At 39.6% G+C, this 25,385-nt stretch overlaps 1 protein-coding gene across 1 annotated transcript; it reads right to left on the bottom strand.

Moving 5' to 3' along the window:
* Positions 1–23,333: 23,333 nt before the first annotated feature.
* On the bottom strand, positions 23,334–24,251 carry Vmn1r103 (vomeronasal 1 receptor 103). Its single transcript, NM_001166737.1, has one exon. The coding sequence runs from the start codon at positions 24,249–24,251 to the stop codon at positions 23,334–23,336; it is 918 nt and encodes a 305-aa protein (NP_001160209.1).
* Positions 24,252–25,385: the final 1,134 nt, after the last annotated feature.

A 25,385-nucleotide genomic window follows, 5' to 3' on the forward strand; every position in this document is an offset into this window, starting at 1 on the left:
TCACTTGGGCAGCATATTTGAGATGGCAGTGTTCATGTGGCTTTCAGGTGAGCTGGCCTCATGGGCATGATAGCATTGGCTCTGGCAGGCTAACCATCTCTGATATCTCTCAGGTTCTGATCCAGGGCTTTCACTTCAACCATCTCAACATCCATTAACTTCTTGAATGCATGAAGGGGTTGGTTCTACTGATCTAAATCTACAGTATCCTCATGACTCAGGGCAATGACAGCATATTCAAGAGTAGTTTCAGCAGCAGAATTTAGAGGATTCATATGAGATCCAGGTGTCATTGTAATGAACATTAAAAGCAAAGAAGTGTGGATAAAAGGTGGTATTTTGGAACATAGTGTGACACAGTACTCTCCCATGACAATTGTTTCCTGTGTTACAGGGGAAGTTTGCAGTGGTTGAAGTAAGATATGAAGGGTGGAAGAGATGAGTGGGATTGGGGTGCTGCTCATTCTTGTGAACTGAACTGCTGTATTCTGATTGCACAGATTTGTTTTGCTCCAAAGATTTATTTCTAAAGTGGTCATCTCCTTCTTTTGCACTGTTAACTTTCTTTCCAAGATCTCTGAAGAGTGAAGGGTTGGAATGTACATTAAATCATTTAAGAGCCCCTATTAAAATTAGGTCTATAAAAAATCTAAGCTTATATACATTAAATCTCAAAGAAGAGATAGTGGGAAATACCCTTGATTAGATTGGTATAGGAGAAAATTTCCTGAACAGAACACCAATGGCTGAGGCTCTAAGATCAACAGTGGGTAAATAGGACCTCATGAAATTGCAGAGCTGATGAAAATCAGAGGACACTGCCAATAGGATAAAATGGAAGCTTATAGATTGGGGAAAGAGTTTTGCCAACCACATATCTGACATAAGGCTAATATGCAAAATTTTAAAGAATTTAAGAAGTTAGATACCACCTACCGAAATAACTTAATAAAAATGGGATACTCTCGAGCACCAGGTTACCATGCAAGAGGAGTTGCCCGACACCCGCAAGGGCCCACAAAGGATTCCCCACGGGATCATAAGACCTCTGGTGAGTGGAACACACCGTCTGCCCCAATCCAATCTCACGGAACCTGAGACTGTGGTAAATAGGGAAGCAGACTACCCAGGCCTGACCTGGGGCACAACTCCCTTCTGCTCCACTCTAGCACCGGGGTACCTTGCCAGCGGAGTTGCCCGACACCCGCAAGGGCCCACACAGGATTCCCCACAGGATCCTAAGACCTCTGGTGAGTGGAACACAACTTCTGCCAGGAGGCAGGTTCGAACACCAGATATCTGGGTACCTTCCCTGCAAGAAGAGAGCTTGCCTGCAGAGAATACTCTGCCCACTGAAACTAAGGAGAGAGCTAGCCTCCCAGGTCTGCTTATAGAGGCTAACAGAGTCACCTGAAGAACAAGCTCTTACTAGAGACAACTATAACAGCTAGCTTCAGAGATTACCAGATGGCGAAAGGCAAACGTAATAATCCTACTAACAGAAACCAAGAACACTCACCATCATCAGAACGCAGCACTCCCACCCCACCTAGTCCTGGGCACTCCAACACAACCGAAAATCTAGACCCAGATTTAAAAACATTTCTCATGATGATGATAGAGGACATCAAGACGGACTTTCATAAGTCACTTAAAGAATTACAGGAGAGCACTGCTAAAGAGTTACAGGCCCTTAAAGAAAAGCAGAAAAACACAACCAAACAGGTAGAAGTCCTTAAAGAAAAACAGGAAAACACATCCAAACAGGTGATGGAAATGAACAAAACCATACTAGAACTAAAAAGGGAAGTAGACACAATAAAGAAAACCCAAAGCGAGGCAACGCTGCAGATAGAAACCCTAGGAAAGAGATCTGGAACCATAGATGCGAGCATCAGCAACAAAATACAAGAAATGGAAGAGAGAATCTCAGGTGCAGAAGATTCCATAGAGAACATCGACACAACAATCAAAGAAAATAAAAAATGCAAAAGGATCCTAACTCAAAACATCCAGGAAATCCAGGACACAATGAGAAGACCAAACCTACAGATAATAGGAGTTGATGAGAATGAAGATTTTCAACTTAAAGGGCCAGCTAATATCTTCAACAAAATAATAGAAGAAAACTTACCAAACATAAAGAAAGAGATGCCCATGATCATACAAGAAGCCTACAGAACTCCAAATAGACTGGACCAGAAAAGAAATTCCTCCCAACACATAATAATCAGAACAACAAATGCACTAAATAAAGATAGAATATTAAAAGCAGTAAGGGAGAAAGGTCAAGTAACATATAAAGCCAGGTCTATCAGAATTACACCAGACTTTTCACCAGAGACTATGAAAGCCAGAAGAGCCTGGACAGATGTTATACAGACACTAAGAGAACACAAATGCCAGCCCAGGCTACTATACCCGGCAAAACTCTCAATTACCATAGATGGAGAAACCAAAGTATTCCACGACAAAACCAAATTCACACATTATCTTTCCACGAATCCAGCCCTTCAAAGGATAATAACAGAAAAGAAGCAATACAAGGACGGAAATCACGCCCTAGAACAAGCAAGAAAGTAATCCCTCAACAAACCAAAAAGAAGACAGCCACAAGAACAGAATGCCAACTCTAACAACAAAAATAAAAGGAAGCAACAATTACTTTTCCTTAATATCTCTTAATATCAATGGACTCAATTCCCCAATAAAAAGACATAGACTAACATACTGGCTACACAAACAGGACCCAACATTCTGCTGCTTACAGGAAACCCATCTCAGGGAAAAAGACAGACACTACCTCAGAGTGAAAGCCTGGAAAACAATTTTCCAAGTAAATGGTCTGAAGAAGCAAGTTGGAGTGGCCATTCTAATATCTGATAAAATCGACCTCCAACCCAAAGTTATCAAAAAAGATAAGGAGGGACACTTCATACTCATCAAAGGTAAAATCCTCCAAGAGGCACTCTCAATTCTGAATATCTACGCTCCAAATGCAAGGGCAGCCACATTCATTAAAGACACTTTAGTAAAGCTCAAAGCACACATTGCACCTCACACAATAATAGTGGGAGACTACAACACACCACTTTCATCAATGGACAGATCATGGAAACAGAAACTAAACAGGGACACAGTGAAACTAACAGAAGTTATGAAACAAATGGATCTGACAGATACCTACAGAACATTTTATCCTAAAACAAAAGGATATACCTTCTTCTCAGCACCTCACGGTACCTTCTCCAAAATTGACCAAAACAGGCCACCACAGATACAAAAATATTGAAATTGTCCCATGTATCCTATCGGACCACCATGGCCTAAGACTGATCTTCAATAACAACATAAATAATGGAAGGCCAACATTCATGTGGAAACTGAACAACACTCTTCTCAACGATACCTTGGTCAAGGAAGAAATAAGGAAAGAAATTAAAGACTTTTTAGACTTTAATGAAAATGAAGCCACAACGTACCCAAACCTTTGGGACACAATGAAAGCATTTCTAAGAGGGAAACTCATAGCTCTGAGTACCTCCAAAAAGAAACCGGAGAGAGCACATACTAGCAGCTTGACAACACATCTAAAAGCACTAGAAAAAAAGGAAGCAAATTCACGCAAGAGGAGTAGACGGCAGGAAATAATCAAACTCAGGGGTGAAATTAACCAAGTGGAAACAAGAAGAACTATTCAAAGAATTAACCAAATGAGGAGTTGGTTCTTTGAGAAAATCAACAAGATAGATAAACCCTTAGCTAGACTCACTAAAGGGCAAAGGGACAAAATCCTAATCAACAAAATCAGAAATGAAAAGGGAGACATAACAATAGATCCTGAAGAAATCCAAAACACCATCAGATCCTTCTACAAAAGGCTATACTCAACAAAACTGGAAAACCTGGACGAAATGGACAAATTTCTGGACAGATACCAGGTACCAAAGTTCAATCAGGATCAAGTTGACCTTCTAAACAGTCCCATATCCCCTAGAGAAATAGAAGCAGTTATTAATAGTCTCCCAGCCAAAAAAAGCCCAGGACCAGACGGGTTTAGTGCAGAGTTTTATCAGACCTTCAAAGAAGATCTAATTCCAGTTCTGCACAAACTATTTCACAAGATAGAAGTAGAAGGTACTCTACCCAACTCATTTTATGAAGCCACTATTACTCTGATACCTAAACCACAGAAAGATCCAACAAAGATAGAGAACTTCAGACCAATTTCTCTTATGAACATCGATGCAAAAATCCTTAATAAAATTCTGGCTAACCGAATCCAAGAACACATTAAAGCAATCATCCATCCTGACCAAGTAGGTTTCATTCCAGGGATGCAGGGATGGTTTAATATATGAAAATCCATCAATGTAATCCATTATATAAACAAACTCAAAGACAAAAACCACATGATCATCTCGTTAGATGCAGAAAAAGCATTTGACAAGATCCAACACCCATTCATGATAAAAGTTTTGGAAAGATCAGGAATTCAAGGCCCATACCTAAACATAATAAAAGCAATCTACAGCAAACCAGTAGCCAACATCAAAGTAAATGGAGAGAAGCTGGAAGCAATCCCACTAAAATCAGTGACTAGACAAGGCTGCCCACTTTCTCCCTACCTTTTCAACATAGTACTTGAAGTATTAGCCAGAGCAATTCGACAACAAAAGGAGATCAAGGGGATACAAATTGGAAAAGAGGAACTCAAAATATCACTTTTTGCAGATGATATGATAGTATATATAAGTGACCCCAAAAATTCCACCAGAGAACTCCTAAACCTGATAAACAGCTTCGGTGAAGTAGCTGGATAAAAAATTATCTCAAACAAGTCAGTGGCCTTTCTCTACACAAAGAATAAACAGGCTGAGAAAGAAATTAGGGAAACAACACCCTTTTCATTAGTCACAAATAATATAAAATATTTCGGCGTGACTCTAACTAAGGAAGTGAAAGATCTGTATGATAAAAACTTCAAGTCTCTGAAGAAATAAATTAAAGAAGATCTCAGAAGATGGAAAGATCTCCCATGCTCATGGATTGGCAGGATCAACATTGTAAAAATGGCTATCTTGCCAAAAGCAATCTACAGATTCAATGCAATCCCCATCAAAATTCCAACACAATTCTTCAATGAATTAGAAGGAGCAATTTGCAAATTCATCTGGAATAACAAAAAACCTAGGATAGCAAAAACTCTTCTCAAGGATAAAAGAACCACTGGTGGAATCACCATCCCTGATCTAAAGCTTTACTACAGAGCAATTGTGATAAAAACTGCATGGTACTCGTATAGAGACAGACAAGTAGGCCAATGGAATAGAATTGAAGACCCAGAAATGAACCCACACACCTATGGTCACTTGATCTTCGACAAGGGAGCTAAAACCATCCAGTGGAAGAAAGACAGCATTTTCAACAATTGGTGCTGGCACAACTGGTTGTTATCATGTAGAAGAATGCGAATTGATCCATACTTATCTCCTTGTACTAAGGTCAAATCTAAGTGGATGAAGGAACTTCACATAAAACCAGAGACACTGAAACTTATAGAGGAGAAACTCTGGAAAAACCTTTAAGATATGGGCACAGGGGAAAAATTCCTGAACAGAACAGCAATGGCTTGTGCTGTAAGATCGAGAATTGACAAATGGGACTTAATGAAACTCCAAAGTTTCTGCAAGGCAAAAGACACCGTCAATAAGACAAAAAGACCACCAACAGATTGGGAAAGGATCTTTACCTATCCTAAATCAGATAGGGGACTAATATCCAACATATATAAAGAACTCAAGAAAGTGGACTTCAGAAAATCAAATAACCCCATTAAAAAATGGGGCTCAGAACTGAACAAAGAATTCTCACCTGAGGAATACCGAATGGCAGAGAAGCACCTGAAAAAATGTTCAACATCCTTAATCATCAGGGAAATGCAAATCAAAACAACCCTGAGATTCCACCTCACACCAGTCAGAATGGCTAAGATCAAAAATTCAGGTGACACTCAGATGCTGGCGTGGATGTGGAGAAAGAGGAACACTCCTCCATTGTTGGTGGGATTGCAGGCTTGTACAGCCACTCTGGAAATCAGTCTGGCGGTTCCTCAGAAAATTGGACATAGTACTACCGGAGGATCCAGCAATAGCTCTCCTGGGCATATATCCAGAAGATGCCCCAACTGGTAAGAAGGATACATGCTCCACTATGTTCCTAGCAGCCTTATTTATAATAGCCAGAAGCTGGAAGGAACCCAGATGCCCCTCAACAGAGGAATGGATACAGAAAATGTGGTACATCTACACAATGGAGTACTACTCAGCTATTAAAAAGAATGAATTTATGAAATTCCTAGCCAAATGGATGGACCTGGAGGGCATCATCCTGAGTGAGGTAACACATTCACAAAGGAACTCACACAGTATGTACTCACTTATAAGTGGATATTAGCCCAAAACCTAGGATATCCAAGATATAATATACAATTTCCTAAACACATGAAACTCAAGAAAAATGAAGACTGAAGTGTGGACACTATGCCCCTCCTTAGAAGTGGGAACAAAACACCCTTGGAAAGAGGTACAGAGACGTAGTTTGGAGCTGAGATAAAAAGATGGTCCATGTAGAGACTGCCATATCCGGGGATCCATCCCATAATCAGCTTCCAAATACTGACACCATTGCATACACTAGCAAGATTATGCTGAAAGGACCCTGATATAGCTGTCTCTTGTCAGAGTATGCCTGGGCCTAGCAAACATAGAAGTGGATGCTCACAGTCGGCTATTGGATGGATCACATGGTCCCCAATGAAGGAGGTAGAGAAAGTACCCAAGAAGCTAAAGGGATCTGCAACCATATAGGTGGAACAACATTATGAACTAACCAGTACCCCGGAGCTCTTGACTCTAGCTGCATATGTATCAAAAGATGGCCTAGGCGGCCATCACTGGAAAGAGAGGCCCATTGGACACGCAAACTTTATATGCCCCAGTACAGGGGAACGCCAGGGCCAAAAAAGGGGAGTAGGTGGGTAGGGGAGTGGGGGTGGGTGGCTGTGGGGGATTTTTGGTATAGCATTGGAAATGTAAATGAGCTAAATACCTAATAAAAAATGGAAAAAAAAGAAAGAAATTAAAGACTTTTTAGAGTTTAATGAAAATGAAGCCACAACGTACCCAAACCTATGGGACACAATGAAAGCATTTCTAAGAGGGAAACTCATAGCTCTGAGTGCCTCCAAGAAGAAACGGGAGAGAGCACATACTAGCAGCTTGACAACACATCTAAAAGCTCTAGAAAAAAGGAAGCAAATTCACCCAAGAGGAGTAGACAGCAGGAAGTAATCAAACTCAGGGGTGAAATCAACCAAGTGGAAACAAGAATTATTCAAAGAATTAACCAAACGAGGAGTTGGTTCTTTGAGAAAATCAACAAGATAGATAAACCCTTTGCTAGACTCACTAGAGGGCACAGGGACAAAATCCTAATTAACAAAATGAGAACTGATAAGGGAGACATAACAACAGATCCTGAAGAAATCCAAAACACCATCAGATCCTTCTACAAAAGGCTATACTCAACAAAACTGGAAAACCTGGATGAAATGGACAAATTTCTAGACAGATACCAGGTACCAAAGTTGAATCAGGATCAAGTTGACCTTCTAAACAGTCCCATATCCCCTAAAGAAATAGAAGCAGTTATTAATAGTCTCCCAGCCAAAATAAGCCCAGGACCAGATGGGTTTAGTGCAAAGTTCTATCAGACCTTCAAAGAAGATCTAATTCCAGTTCTGCACAAACTATTTCACAAGATAGAAGTAGAAGGTACTCTACCCAACTCATTTTATGAAGCCACTATTACTCTGATACCTAAACCACAGAAAGATCCAACAAAGATAGAGAACTTCAGACCAATTTCTCTTATGAATATCAATGCAAAAGTCCTTAATAAAATTCTCGCTAACCGAATCCAAGAACACATTAAAGCAATCATCCATCCTGACCAAGTAGGTTTTATTCCAGGGATGCAGGGATGGTTTAATATATGAAAATCCATCAATGTAATCCATTATATAAACAAACTCAAAGACAAAAACCACATGATCATCTCGTTAGATGCAGAAAAAGCATTTGACAAGATCCAACACCCATTCATGATAAAAGTATTGGAAAGATCAGGAATTCAAGGCCCATACATAAACATGATAAAAGCAATCTACAGCAAACCAGTAGCCAACATCAAAGTAAATGGAGAGAGGATGGAATCAATCCCACTAAAATCAGGGAGTAGACAAGGCTGTCCACTTTCTCCCTACCTTTTCAACATAGTACTTGAAGTATTAGCCAGATCAATTCGACAACAAAAGGAGATCAAGGGGATACAAATTGGAAAAGAGGAAGTCAAAATATCACTTTTTGCAGATGATATGATAGTATATATAAGTGACCCTATAAATTCCACCAGAGAACTCCCAAACCTGATAAAAAGCTTTGGTGAAGTAGCTGGATATAAAATAAACTCAAACAAGTCAATGGCCTTTCTCTACACAAAGAATAAACATTCTGAGAAAGAAATTAGTAAAACAACACCCTTTTCAATAGTCACAAATAATATAAAATATTTCGGCGTGACTATATCTAAGGAAGTGAAAGATCTGTAAGATATGAACTTCAAGTCTCTGAAGAAAGAAATTAAAGAAGATCTCAGAAGATGGAAAGATCTCCCATGCTCATGGATTGGCAGAATCAACATTGTAAAAATGGCTATCTTGCCAAAAGCAATCTACAGATTCAATGCAATCCCCATCAAAATTCCAACTCAATTCTTCAATGAATTAGAAGGAGCAATTTGAAAATTCATCTGGAATAACAAAAAACCTAGGATAGCAAAAACTCTTCTCAAGGATAAAAGAACCTCTGGTGGAATCACCATGCCTGACCTAAAGCTTTACTACAGAACATTTGTGATAAAAACTGCATGGTACTGGTATAGAGACAGACAAGTAGACCAATGGAATAGAATTGAAGACCCAGAAATGAACCCACACACCTATGGTCACTTGATCTTCGACAAGGGAGCTAAAACCATCCAGTGGAAAAAAGACAGCATTTTCAACAATTGGGGCTGGCACAACTGGTGGTTAACATGTAGAAGAATACGAATTGATCCATACTTATTTCCTTGTAATAAGGTCAAATCTAAGTGGATGAAGGAACTTCACATAAAACCAGAGACACTGAAACTTATAAAGGAGAAAGTGGGGAAAAGCCTTGAAGATATTGGCACAGGGGAAAAATTCCTGAACAGAACAGCAATGGCTTGTGATATAAGATCGAGAATCGATAAATGGGACCTCATAAAATTGCAAAGCTTCTGCAAGGCAAAAGACACCGTCAATAAGACAAAAAGACCACCAACAGATTGGGAAAGGATCTTTACCTATCCTAAATCAGATAGGGGACTAATATCCAACATATATAAAGAACTCAAGAAGGTGGACTTCAGAAAATCAAATAACCCCATTAAAAAATGGGGCTCAGAACTGAACAAAGAATTCTCACCGGAGGAATAACGAATGGCAGAGAAGCACCTGAAAAAACGTTCAACATCCTTAATCATCAGGGAAATGCAAATCAAAACAACCCTGAGATTCCACCTCACACCAATCAGAATGGCTAAGATGAAAAATTCAGTTGACAGCAGATGCTGGCGAGGATGTGGAGAAAGAGGAACACTCCTCCATTGTTGGTGGGATTGCAGGCTTGTACAACCACTCTGGAAATCAGTCTGGCGGTTCCTCAGAAAATTGGACACAGTACTACCGGAGGATCCAGCAATACCTCTCCTGGGCATATATCCAGAAGGTGTCCCAACTGGTAAGAAGAACACATGCTCCACTATGTTCATAGCAGCCTTATGTATAACAGCCAGAAGCTGGAAAGAACCCAGATGCCTCTCAACAGAGGAATGGATACAGAAAATGTGGTACTTCTACACAATGGAGTACTACTCAGCTATTAAAAAGAATGAATTTATGAAATTCCTAGGCAAATAGATGGACCTGGAGGGTATCATCCTGAGTGAGGTAACACATTCACAAAGGAACTCACACAATATGTACTCACTGATAAATGGATATTAGCCCAAAACCTAGGATACCCAAGATATAAGATACAATTTGCTAAACACATGAAACTCAAGAAAAATGAAGACTGAAGTGTGGACACTATGCCCCTCTTTAGAAGTGGGAAAAAATCACCCATGAAAGGAGTTACAGAGACAAAGTTTGGAGCTGAGACGAAAGTATGGACCATGTAGAGACTGCCATATACAGGGATCCACCCCATAATCAGCATCCAAACGCTGACACCATTGCATATACTAGCAAGATTTTATCGAAAGGACCCAGATGTAGCTGTCTCTTGTGAGACTATGCCGGGGCCTTACAAACACAGAAGTGGATGCTCACAGTCAGATAATGGATGGATCACAGGGCTCCCAATGTTTGAGCTAGAGAAAGTACCCAAGGAGCTAAAGGGATCTGTAACCCTATAGGTGGAACAACATTATGAACTAACCAGTACCCCGGAGCTCCTGACTCTAGCTGCATATGTATCAAAAGATGGCCTAGTCGGCCATCACTGGAAAGAGAGGCCCATTGGACACGCAAACTTTATATGCCCCAGTACAGGGGAACGCCAGGGCCAAAAAGGGGGAGTGGGTGGGTAGGGAAGTGGTCGTGGGTGGGTATGGGGGAGTTTTGGTGTAGCATTGGAAATGTAAATGAGCTAAATACCTAATAAAAAATCGAAAAAAAAATGGGATACAGAGCTAAACAGAGAATTCTCAATGGAGAAATTTTGAGTAGCTTAGAAATACTGTAGGTAGAGCAGGGGAGAGATAAGTGATATCAGTGATTGAGTAGGTCAGTCTCTAGGATGTGCCAGAGACCGGGGATGGCGAGAGACTCGAGAGCATCTATGGGTGACTCTAGCTGAGACTCCAATAGTCAGAAATGTGAATCCTGAAGTGCCCATTTCCTGTAGCCAAGCAAAGCTCCCACTGGAAGGATAAGGACAACAAACTACTCAAAAAACTTTTGCCCCAAATTGTACCCTGAATACTATATGTATAGTGACAAATAAAGAGCATAGATTGAGGGAATGACCAACCAATGACTGACCCAAATTGAGACCCATTCCATGGGCAAGAACCAATCCCTAACATTATTGATAATGCTCTGTTATTCTGGCAGAGAGGAACCTGACATAACTGTCTTCTGAGAGGTTCCACCCAGCAAGCCAGTGGAAAGAGATGCAGAAACTTATACCCAAAAATTAGATGAAGGTTTTGGAGTCTTATGAATGAGTTGGGAGAATGATTGAAGGCCATGAAGAGGACAGGGACTCTACAGAAACCCAACAGAGTCAACAAACCTAGACCTTTGGGAGATATCATAGACTGAATTAGCTGTCAAAATTGAGCGCAGCCTGGACCCTGTAGGTATGTAGCAGATGAGCGGCTTGCTCTTCATGAGGTTCCCCCCAAAACTGGACCCTCACGGTCTTTTCCTGAGCCTATTGCCTTTTTGTTTGTTGACACATCTTCCCACCCCTGTTGCTCCTAAATGGACCAACTTGCCTGGTCTCAATGGGAGAGAATGTGTGAAATTCAGCAGAGATTGATGTGTGACTAGTTTGGGGTTCAGTTGGTTAATCAGGGATTTATGAGGCATGAGGAAAGTGGTTTGACTGTGCTTCAGAAAGGGTAATACCCAGAAGAGGGCTTCCCCTTCTCAAGAAACGAGAAGAAGGTGGAATGGTGGGAGAATTTGATAAAGGAGGTACTGAGAGGAGAGGATGGACTGATATTTTGTTGTAAAGTGTATAGATAAATAAAATTGAAAAAATGTTAACTTAAGCCATACCTTTGCCCAAATACCACCCCGTGATTATTACCATCACACTTTGTTGGAGAAGTTAACCTTGCATGGTTTTCTTACATAGGATGCAAATTTAGTTGTCAATACCTACATATGGCTCACAGCTATCTGTGTTTCCAGTTCAAGGGGATTAAGTGCCATTTTCATACCACTCAGGGTGTCATTAATGCATGTGGTACAAAGACATATATTTAAGCGAATATTCATACAAACAAAAGAAAATATTGTTTATTTTTACTGAAAATAGATTTTGTTCTAATGTAATATATCTTGATTATAATTTCCCCTCCCTTTATTCACTCCAGTTTTTCATCCCCTACATATTTACAATTTTTCTATGTCTAATAAGAAAAGAATTACTACCCTTCTGGTCGGTGCCCGCACCGGGTCACCTTGAACGGGGAGTCGGTGGACAACCCCAAGGTCTCCAGAGCACTCTCCACGGGATCTCAGGACCTCTCGTGAGTGGAACACAACTTCTGTTCCAATCCAATCACATGGGACCTGAGACAGCATTAATTAGGGAAGCAGAAAAGCTGGACTGACCAGGGTCACAAGTCCCATCTGGTCTGCGCCAGCACCTGGTCAACTAGGGCATGGAGTCAGCAGACATACCCAAGGTCCCCAGAGCACTTTCCATGGGATCTTAGGACCTCTGGTGAGTGGAACAGAACTACTGCCAGGAGGCAGGTTCGAAGGCCAGATATCTGGGAACCTTCCCTGCAAGAGGAGAGCTTGCCTGCAGAGAGTGCTCAGACCACTGAAACTCAGGACAGAGCTAGTCTCCCAGGTCTGCTGATCGAGACTAGCAGAATCACAAGAGGAACAAGCTCTAACCAGAGACAACTATAACAACTGACTCCAGAGATTACCAGATGGTGAAAGGCAAACATAAGAATCTTACTAGCAGAATCCAAGACGACTCACCATCTTCAGAACGAAGCACTCCCACCTCACCCAGTCCTGGGCACCCCAACACACCCGAAAAGCTAGACCCAGATTTAAAGCGTATCTCATGATGATGGTAGAGGACATCAAGAAGGACTTTAACAACTCACTCAAAGAAACACAGGAGAACACTGCTAAAGAGTTACAAGTCCTTAAAGAAAAACATGAAAACACAAACAAACAGGTAGAAGTCGTTAAAGAAAAACAGGAAAACACATCCAAACAGGTGATGGAAATGAAAAAACCATACTAGACCTAAAAAGGGAAGTAGAAACAATATGGAAAATTCAAAGTGAGGCAATGCTGGAGACACAAACCCTAGGAAAGAAATCTGGAACCATAGATGCGAGCATCAGCAACAGAATACAAGAGATGGAAGAGAGAATCTCAGTTGCAGAAGATTCCATAGAGAACATCAGCACAACAATCAAAGAACATGCAAAATGCAAAAAGGTTCTAACTCAAAACATCCAGGAAACCCAGGACACAATGAGAAGACCAAACCTACGGATAATAGGAGTAGATGAGAATGAAGATTTTCAACTTAAAGGGCCAGCAAATATCTTCAACAAAATAATAGAAGAAAACTTCCCAAACTTAAAGAAAGAGATGCCCATGAACATACAAGAAGCCTATAGAACTCCAAATACACTGGACCAGAAAAGAAATTACTCCTGACACATAATGATTTGAACAACATATGCACTAAATAAAGATAGAATATTAATAGCAGTAAGGAAAAAAGGTCAAGTAACATATTAAGGGAGGCCTATCAGAATTACACCAGACTTTTCACCAGAGACTATGAAAGCTAGAAGATCCTGGACAGATATTATACAGAAACTAAGAGAGCACAAATGCCAGCCCAGGCTACTATACCCAGCCAAACTCTCTATTGCCATAGATGGAGAAACCAAAGTATTCCATGACAAACAAATTCACACATTATCTTTCCAGGATTCCAGCCCTTCAAAGGATAATAACAGAAAAAGAACCAATACAAGGACAGAAACCACGCCTTACAAAAAGCAAGAAAGTAATCCTTCAACAAACCTAAAAGAAGACAGCCACAAGAACAGAATGCAAACTCGAACAATAAAAATAATAGGAAGCAAAAATACCTTTCCTTAATATCCCTTAATATCAATGGACTCAATTCTCCAATAAAGACATAGACTAACTGACTGGCTACACAAACAAGGACCCAACATTCTGCTGCTTACAGGAAACCCATCTCAGGGAAAAAGACAGACACTACCTCAGAGTGAAAGGCTGGAAAACAATTTTCCAAGCAAATGGTCTGAAGAAACAAACTGGAGTAGCCATCCTAATATCTGATAAGATTGACTTCCAACCCAAAGTCATCAAAAAAGACAAGGACGGACACTTCATACTCATCAAGGGTAAAATCCTCCAAGAGGAACTCTCAATTCTGAATATCTACGCTCCAAATGCAAAAGCAGCCACATTCATTAAAGAAACTTTAGTAAAACTCAAAGCACACATTGTACTTCACACAATAATAATGGGAGACTTCAACACACCACTTCCATCAATTGACAGATCATGGAAACAGAAACTAAACAAAGACACAGTGATACTAACAGAAGTTACAAAACAAATGGACTAAACAAATATCTACAGAACATTTTATCCTACAACAAAAGGATATACCTTATTCTCAGCAAGTCATGGTACCATCTCTAAAATTGACCATAAAATTGATCACAAAACAGGCCTCCACAGATACGAAAATATTGAAATTGTCTCATGTATCCTATCAGATCACCATGGGCTAAGGCTGATCTTCACTAACAACATAAATAATAGAAAGCCAACATTCACGTTGAAACTGAACAACACTCTTCTCAATGATACTTTGGTCAAGGAAGGAATAAAGAAAGAAATTAAAGACTTTTTAGAGTTTAATGAAAATGAAGACACAACATACCCAAACTTATGGGACACAATGAAAGCATTTCTAAGAGGGAAACTCATAGCTCTGAGTGCCTCCAAAAAGAAACTAGAGAGAGCACACACTAGCAGCTTGACAACACACCTAACAGCTCTAAAACAAAAGGAAGCAAATTAACCCAAGAGAAGTAGACAGCAGGAAATAATCAAACTCTGGGACAAAATCAAGCAAGTGGAAAGAAGAACTATTCAAAGAATCAACCAAACGAAGAGCTGGTTCCTTGAGAAAATGAACAAGATAGATAAACCCTTAGCCAGACTCACTAAAAAGGGCACAGGGACAGCATCCTAATTAACAAAATCAGAAATGAAAAGGGAGACATAACAACAGATCCTGAAGAAATCCAAAACACCATCAGATCCTTCTACAAAAGGCTATACTCAACAAAACTGGAAAACCTGGATGAAATGGACAAATTTCTAGACAGATACCAGGTACCAAAGTTAAATCAGGATCAGGTTAATGATCTAAACAGTCCCATATCCCCTAAAGAAATAGAAGCAGTCATTAATAGTCTCCTAACCAAAAAAAAAAAGCCCAGGACCAGATAGATTTAGTTCGGAGTTCTATCAGACCTTCAAAAAAGATCTAATTCCAGCACTGCACAAACTATTCCACAAAATAGAAGCAGAATGTAATCTACCTAACTCATTCTATGAAGCCACAATTACTCTGATACCTAAACCACAGAAAGATCCAACAAAGAGAAATTCAGATCAATTTCCCTTATGAATATCAATGCAAAAATACTCAATAAAATTCTTGCTATGTGAATCCAAGAACACATTAAAACAATCATCCATTCTGACCAAGTAAGTTTTATTCCAGGGATACAGGGATGGTTTAATATACGGAAATCCATCAACATAATCCGATATATAAACAAACTCAAAGTCAAAAACCACATGATCATCTCCTTAGATGCAGAAAAAGCATTTCACAAAATCCAATACCCATTCACTATAAAAGTATTGGAAAGATCAGGAATTCAAGGCCCATACCTAAACATGATAAAAGCAATCTACAGCAAACCAGTAGTCAACATCAAAGTAAATGGTGAGAAGCTGGAAGCAATCCCACTAAAATTAGGGACTAGACACAGCTGCCCACTTTCTCCCTACCTATTCAACATTGTACTTGAAGTCCTAGCCAGAGAAATTCGAGAACAAAAAGAGATCAAGGGGATACAAATTGGAAAGGAAGAAGTCAAAATATCACTTTTTGCAGATGATATGATAGTATATAAAAGTGACCCTATAAATTCCACCAGAGAACTCCTAAACCTGATAAACAGCTTTGGTGAAGTAGCTGGATATAAAACTAACTCAAACAAGTCAATGGCCTTTCTCTACACAAAGCATGAAAAGGCTGAGAAAGAAAGTAGGGATACAACACCCTTCTCAATAGTCACAAATAATATAATATACTTTGGAGTGACTCTAAGTAAGGAAGTGAAAGATTTGTATGATATGAACTTCAAGTCTGTGAAGAAAGAAATTAAACAAGAACTCAGAAGATGGAAAGATCTCCCATGCTCATGGATTGGCAGGATCAATATAGTAAAAATGGCCATCTGGCCAAAAGCAATCTACAGATTCAATGCAATCTCCATCAAAATTCCCATTCAATTCTTCAAGAAATTACAAAGAGCAACCTGCAAATTCATCTGGAATAACAAAAAAATCTAGGAAAGCAAAAACTCTTCTCAAGGATAAAAGAACCTCTGGTGGAATCACCATGCCTGACCTAAAGCTGTACTACCAAGCAATTGTGATAAAAACTGCATGGTACTGGTATAGCGACAAACAAGTAGACCAGTGGAATAGAAATGAAGACCCAGAAATGAACCCACACACCTATGGTCACTTGATCTTCGACAAGGGAGCAAAAACCTTCCAGTGGAAAAAAGACAGCATTTTCAACAAATGGTGCTGGCACAACTGGTGGTTAACATGTAGAAGAATGCAAATTGATCTATTCCTATCTCCTTGTACTAAGGTCAAATCTAAGTGGATCAAGGAACTCCACATAAAACCAGAGACACTGAAACTTATAGAGGAGAAAGTGGGGAAAAGCCTTGAAGATATGGGCACAGAGGAAAAAATCCTGAATAGAACAGCAATGACTTGTTGACAAATGGGACCTCATAAAATTGCAAAGCTTCTGTAATGCAAAAGACACCGTCAATAAGACAAAATGGCCACCAACAGACTGGGAAAGGATCTTTACTTATTCTAAATTAGATAGGGGACTAATATCCAATATATATAAAGAACTCAAGAAGATTGACTCCAGAAATTCAAACAACCCCATTAAAAATGGGGCTCATCGCTAAAAAAGAATTCTCACATTTGGAATACCGAATGGCTGAGAAGCACCTGCAAAAATGTTTAGCATCCTTAATCATCAGGAAAATGCAGATCAAAACAGCCCTGAGATTCCATCTCACACCAGTCAGAATGGCTAAGATCAAAAATTCAGGTGACAGCAGATGTTGGAGAGGATTTGGAGAAAGAGGAACACTCCTCCATTGCTGGAGGGATTGCAAACATGTACAACCACTCTGGAAATCAGTTTGGCGGTTCCTCAGAAAATTGGACATAATACTACCTGAGGATCCCACAATACCTCGACTGGGCATATATCCAGAAGATGTTCCAACTGGTAAGAAGGACACATGGTCCACTATGTTCATATCAGCCTTATTTATAATAGCCAGAAGCTGGTAAGAACCTAGATGCCTCTCAACAGAGGAATGGATACAGAAAATGTGGTCCATTTATATAATGGAGTACTACTCAGCTATTAAACAGAATGATTTTATGAAATTACTAGGCAAATGGATGGACCTGGAGGGCATCATCCTGAGTGAGGTAACTCAATCACAAAAGAACTCACATATTATGTACTCACTGATAAGTGGATATTAGTCCAGATGTTAGACTACCTAAGATATAAGATACAAAGCAAATGAAACTCAAGAAGAACTAAAATCAAAGTGTGTACACTTTGCCCCTTCTCAGAATTGGGAACAAAACACCCATGGAAGGAATTGGAGGTGAGACAAAAGGATGGACTAATTAGAGATTACCATATCCGGGAATCTATCCCATAATCAGCCTCCAAACACTGACACCATTGCATACACTAGCAAGATTTTGCTGAAAGGACCCTGATATAGCTGTCTCTTGTGAGACTATGCCACGGTCTAGCAAACACAGAAACTAATGTTCACAGTCAGCTATTGGATGGATCACAGGGCCTCCAATGGAGGAGCTAGAGAAAGTACTCAAGGAGCTAAAGGAATCTGCAGCCCTATAGGTGGAACAACAATATGAACTAACCAGTACCCCCCTGAGCTTGTGTCTCTAGCTACATATGTATCAGAAGATGGCCTAGCCGGCCATCAGTGGAAAGAGTGGCTCATTGGTCGTGCAACTTTATATGCCTCAGTACAGGGGAACGCCAGGGCCAAGAAGTGGGATTGGCTGGCTAGGGGAGTGGGAGGAGGGTATGGGGGACTTTTGGGATAGCATTAGAAATGTAAGTGAGGAAAATACTTAATAAAAAAATTTAAAAAAAACTTGACAACCAATTAGTCTGGAAATTTATGGAAAGTTCTTTTGCAAAAAAATAAGCATATATTTTGTCTTAATAGAATATCACATTGTAAAGACATTCTTAAAATGTATTACTTTTCGCCAAACCATGATTGGGGATCTCATCCATTTCTATTGATTTTAAAGCAAGGGAAAACCAGAGGCTGAAAGAGTAGACTTCCTCCATTCGAGAAAGTACCCAAGGAGCTGAAGGGGTCTGCAACCCTATAGGTGGAACAACAATATGAAGTAACAAGTACCCCCAGAGCTCGTGTCTCTTGCTGCATATGTAGCAGAAGATAGCCTAGTCGGCCATCACTGGGAAGAGAGGCCACTTGGTCTTGCAAACTTTATATGCCCCAGTACAGGGGAGCACCATGGCCAAGAAGTGGGAGTGGGTGGGTACAGGAGTTGGGGGAGAGAGGGTATGGGGGATTTTTGGGATAGCATTTGATATGTAAATGAAGAAGATACGTAATTTAAAAAATATATATATAAAAGAAAATAATTACTTTCTAAGAGACAACAAAATGGGACAAAAGAGAATATAATATAAGACAAAATCCATCACATTATGCCTGGTCTAGACAATAAAACAGAACAAAAAGTACCCCGAGGGAAGGCACAGCAATCAGTGACTCATTCGTTCACACACTCAGGTGTTCCATAAAAATACTAAGCTGAAAGCTTTAATATATATGCAGGTAATCTGATGCAAACCCTTGTAGGCCCATTCTTGATGTTTCAATCTCTGTGTATTCATGTGTACTTTGCTCAGTTGATTTACTGAGTCCAGTTCTCCTGGTGTCTTCATCCCTATGGCTCTTACACTCTTTCTGGACTCCCCTTCTTCAGAATTCCCTGAGCTCTGAGAGGTGAGATTTGATGGAGACATTCCATTTAGAGCTGTGTATTTTGAGAAATCTCTTTCCACATGATGCCAGTCTGTGATTCTCTGAATCTGTTTCTGTCTGCTGTAGGAGGATTTTTCTCTGATAATAAGCAAAAAACACACTGATCTATGAATATGGCAAAATACAATTAGAAGTCATATTATCGATGATTTTATTTTATTTTATTTTATTTTATTTTATTTTATTTTATTTTATTTTAGAGAGGTAGAATTTGGTCTTACCGTAGGTATGTTTGTTCACTATCTAATTTCTGGTTATTGGTCACCTGACAGTGCTGTGTATGTGTTCTGTCTATGACAAATTTGATATTGGTTGGATACTCCCAAAAGTTCCATGCCACCATTGCATTAACATATCTTGTGTGCAGGACAGATTATAGACTAAACGTTTTGTGGCTGAGTTGATGTTTATGTGTCTCTTTTGGTAGCCTGCAGAGTATTTTTCCATACCAAACACTATTATAGGAGTAAAGGCTCTATGTCGGTACCAGGTCTACTTTTCCATGTTGAAGGAGTGTATGGCTGTTGTCTTAGGTATGGGTATCTCACTGTCAGTTTGTAGAGAGCAAATCTTTATCTTAACATCGGCCTGTGTGTGTTATTTTAAAAAGATTTATTTCATTTCATTGATATGTGTACAATGTATCTGTCTTCAACACACCAGAAGAGAGGATCAGATTTCATTGAAGATGCTTTCGAGCCACCATGTGGTTGCTCAGAATTGAACTTAGGATCTCTGGAATAGCAAGCAGCCAGTGGTCTTAACCATTGAGCCATCTCTCTAGCCCTAGCCTGGGTTTTGTAGGCATTTCCACAGGACATCTTTGGCCAACAACTCAGTTGAATGCAATATAGTCCCTGTACTTGAAAAGACCCCTTAGTTGAAAATAGGTGGTCAGTTGGGTGCTCCATACCCTCAGTTATTAGATAATTTCAGTAGGATCGCTTTCATATATGTTACTAAATTTCCACTGCCATGTGGTTTCATAACATTTCTCATATGTCCTCCAATCCCAGCTCTCTCTCCACTGATTCCCTCTCTTAACCCTATACCTGTTCCAACCCACCCCCCTAGTCCACTCAGAATATCTAATCTCTTTCCCTTTTCCATGAAATCCATGTGTCCCTCACTTGAACATTTCTATGGATCAATCTCCTTTTTAGCTTGATTATCATTTATTTAATGGCTATGTAGGTATAAGTGAATACATACTATAATTACCTTTCTGGGTGTTGGTTTCCTCACTCAGGATAGATTTTTTTTTTTCTAGCTTTAGCGTTTCTCCTATAAACATCATGATGCCTGTCTTTCAACAGTGGAGTAATGCTCTATTGTGCTAATGTGCCATATTTTTTTATCCTTTCTTTTGTTGTGACTTCTTGGTTCTTTCCAGGTTCTGGCTATTATGAATGAATAGAACAGTAAGAATCATGGTTGAGTACATTTCCTTGTAGTAGGATGAAGTGTCCTTCAGGTATATATCCAAGAGTGGTGAGATAGATCTAATGCCTACTTTCTGTGGAATCTTTATTCTATTTTTAAAAATATTTTTTTATTAGATATTTTCCTCATTTACATTTCCAATGCTATCCCAAGAGTTCCCCATAACTCCCCCCCACTCCCCTACCTACCCTCTCCCACTTTTTGGCCCTGGCGTTCCCCTGTACTGGGGCATATAAAGTTTGCAAATCCAATTGGCCTCTCTTTCCACTGATGGCCGACTAGGCCATCTTTTGATACATATGCAGCTAGAGTCAAAAGGTCCGGGGTACTGGTTAGTTCATAATGTTGTTCCACCTATAGGGTTGCAGATCCCTTTAGCTCCTTGGGTACTTTCTCTAGCTCCTTCATTGGGGGCCCTGTGATCCATCCAATAGCCGACTCTGAGCATCCACATTCTTATTCCCATAGTGACTGTACAAGTTTTCACTTTCATCAGCAATGGTTGAGCAACTCCCTTATTGCACATCCTTGCCAGCATGAGCAGTCACCTGTGTTGTTGATCTTGGACATTCTAATAGTTGTTAGATAGAATCCCAAGGTGGGTTTCATTTCCTTTTTCTTGATGTCCAAATATTGCTAAGGGTCATGCAATAGGAATGACCAATGGCTTTAAAACTCAGGGAATATGGTCAGCCCACTGATTATCACAGCCACATGGGTAAGTCTTGGTGTGGCAAGGCCCCAAGTACTTCATGCTACTGTGAAGTTCTGTTCTGCTTACTACCCTCATATCCCTCTTAATCTAAGAAGGAATTAGCATTAAGAGGTCTACACTCCTTTTCCTCTCTAACTTTTTTCTTCCCTAATGGGTGTTAGTTGGTTGGAAGGGATTGGAGTGAAAAAAGTGTTGGAAGATCATAGAACCCAATAAACTATCCCATAACAATGTTTAGGGATAAGGAGATACACAGATTAGCAAGCAGAGATCAGTGTCATAGGATACACTGAACTGATTAAACTAAATTTAGAAAATACACTTTATTATGGCCAGTGCTATGATCAAGACATGGTGCCATAGTTTGTCAGTTTAGGGTTGGTGCAAGTCTGTGAAAATGTATATGGGAAGTCTCAGTATTAATTTTGTAACTCAGTGTGAATCCATTCCTCAATATGGAACATACAAACTGATGGTTCCTATTCTATTATTTCAAGCTCTTTAAATATAGCTGTTATTAATGATTTCCCACTCCTCCAAAACTGCAAGTGAAGTGTCAAATGTGTTGGATAAATTTCTCAGTTTGGGGCTGGAGAGGTGACTCAGCAGGGTAGAACCCTGGCCACATTTACATTGGATCAGAGCTTGATTCTGAGAAACCATATTCATAGGCATACATCTGATTGTAACCCCAGCTCTAGGGGTATGACACCTATTCTTCTTAACAGGAGGAAATCCCTACAAATACATACACACCCAACACACATAAACAAAAAAATGAATGCTAAAGTTTTCTTTGTTCACAGGAGTAAGTATCACAGGTCAGTATCACAGTATCACACCGACAGGTATAACCACTCCTGGATTTATCTTGTGGTCTTCACTGCCCTGGTCATTCTCATGCAGCTGAAATGGTTAAGTTCTTCGATTTAATCTTCTGAGAAAATAATTTTGTGACTGGCAAGCCACTGACAGACAGAGTGACAACTTTGCCACCTCATTGCTCTATATGTCTTGTCTCCTGTCGGATTGGTAGGTGTTTGTGATGATTGGAAAAACAATTTCACCATAGCCCAGGGTGAAGTCTTTACCAAGGTCTTTCAGGAGAAGATGCCCAGTGTGGATCCTGGATTCCTCCCTGGTCCTCTTAAGGCTTCTGAGCATGACCTGTTTCTACCTCTTTTACTATTTATTCTCGATATGCTCAGCAGATTGTACTGCTCTAGATAGCACAAAGTTATGATGTTCAGTGCTAGACTCTCACCTCAGTAGGGCCCAAGGTAGCAAAGCATATATCTCCTAAATAAAATGGAATGACATACAATATATTTACTATTTATATAAATATCATCCTTGAAAATACTTAATCATAACAATGCATCCTCGTTTGTTCAGGTAGAGAAATATAGAGAGGGATTCTGTTCTTGTCCGAAGTTTGAAGTATCAACTAAGACGGAGCGAGAGTATCAGTTTGATCAGGACCATTTAACACATTAAACTGTTCAGTGAAAATTGGTTGCATCAGTTTCAGTCCAGCCTGCAGCAGAATACAGTTATATACAGGAGAACAGAGGATGGTGAATAACTCACTTACCATGTCAGTCAGATTCCAACCAGAAATCATTTCACATCAACAAATGAGTATAGCCTTATTCTTTTAAAATTACAGCAGTGAGCACCACACCTTGTTCATACAAAATGTTGAAAACATATTTAAGGAATAAAGGTCTTAACGGTATTAGTGAAACTGTCTTCTGGATTTGGCATTTTTTAGTGACTCTGGTTTTCAACAGTTGAAGAGCACAGAACAAGGATCTTTAGGACCTCTGAAGATCAACAGTAAGGGAGAGATACTGGGGAAGACTGCAGCCAGAACCTCACTGACAAGCCTTATGAAGAGATGAGAATGCATTAAAAGTGTATGAAAGATGATACAAATAAAATTTAGAAGATAAAAGCTAACAAATGTGACCACCAGCATCAGGATAGTACGGGTTGCTCTGGTCTCAGCTTGGCCTCTGCGGTACTGATTGGGAGTGAGGATATGCTGCATTCGCTGGCGATGTCTATGGAGGAGAAGTACCATGGAGACACTGGTCCAGACCATGATGCTCATGAATGTGGCATCATAGGCAAACTGCAAGGAGACAATGCCTACAATGAATCCAGAAGTGGAACAGAACAAGTTGCTTTTAGAGTCAGTGTTATTGTCTGTTATCTGTGGACCAGTGACCTTAATTGAAATGTGGATGTTACTTAAGACACTGAAAAACCAACAACTGTAACAAGAATAACTCACAAAATTTGGGACACTAGCTCTGAGTATAAGTTTACCTCTATTAACAAGAACAAGAGTGACAAACTGATAGATACTCAGGACACAGGTGGAACACAAGTTTGTGCTTCTTGCCACCATGTGACTGAAGAATTCTAATTTACATTTGAGTTCAGTTGGAGGAGTTTTTGGAGCAAAAGCTATCATGTTGTTTGGAAATATAGTGAGGAATAGAGTCAAGGCATTGGCCACAGCCATGTGGCTTAAAATCACCTGTCTGGGTCTCTGTTTAGAACCAGTCAAGACTGGATAGAAATTATGGACAAACAGAAAGACATTGGCCAAGGTCCCAACCCCAAACTGGCAAAGCAAGAGGAGCTGAAGAGCCACTTCCTCAGTGGTTTTCACGGATTTACCATGATCAGACATTGAGAGGGTTTTACAGGACCCTGGATGATTAGGTAGAACACTACTCTTCTCGGGTCTCTGTTTTATTGTCCACACTTACCAATTGATTTGGACAATTTCTTCACTTGATAAGTGAGACACTATTCTATCACACTACAGGTAAATTGCCTGGAAAACATGCATATATAATAACTCAAATTAAATTTTATACTGATTTTATTACTCCGGCCTTGAGATAATTTTTGTATTACAACTACAGATTTATTGGTTCAGTAGCTCAAGAACACAATAACACACATTTTAACACACAATGGTCCTTGCTTATGAATACAAACAAGAAAGAGAGTAGTTTGAACATGTGATTCTACCATCAGAATTCAATACAATTAGGAGAGAGGGGAGGCTTCAATTGGGATGTAACTAAACCATATGCAGCATAAAAAATAATTAATTGAATTTACTTATGTTATAGTAACATGTTAAAAATAATGTGTATGGGAATATCATGTAAGATTACACATATTAATGAAGTTGTGTAATTGAGTTCAGGTGTAGAAAATTAAGTTATTGGCTTTTGAGAAAATTTTATACCATTCATCCACACAAGCACACACACACAAATACCCACCACATATTTCTAATAACGCCAGCTGTCTTCTGATCACACAGATGAACATAGTCTTACATATGTGTCCTCCATGGAAAAAAGAATCCAACTTGCTAAAACGTTTCATCTATTCATATTTTTCCTAACCTTAATTTTTGTTCTAAAATGTCAGGTGCTAGAGCCTTAGCTGAGTCACCTGAAGCTTCCCTCCAAAGTTACTAACACAATCACTGTTACACCCTTTGCAAGCTGATGCTTAGTCTGCATTTTACTTGTTTATATGTTTTCTGTAGGAACATGAGGGCCCCATCCACCAGATAAAATTCAACATCTCACATACATGTTACACTGAATGCTGTTTTCTCCTGAGCAATAATCTAGGACAGAGACATTTCTTTGAGATAAAAGCAAAATATTAACCTATTTAAGTTTACCTGCAGACTTCCAAAAGAAATAATGTTTCATGTTGACTTCAGAAGACAATTTTCACTGAAGAAAATAGAAGAGAATTTTAAGCAGAAGTCTATGGTTGGAAGAATCCCACCTTC

This window comes from Mus musculus, chromosome 7 (genome assembly GCF_000001635.26).
Source record: "Mus musculus strain C57BL/6J chromosome 7, GRCm38.p6 C57BL/6J".
NCBI classification, from domain to species: Eukaryota; Metazoa; Chordata; class Mammalia; order Rodentia; family Muridae; genus Mus; species Mus musculus.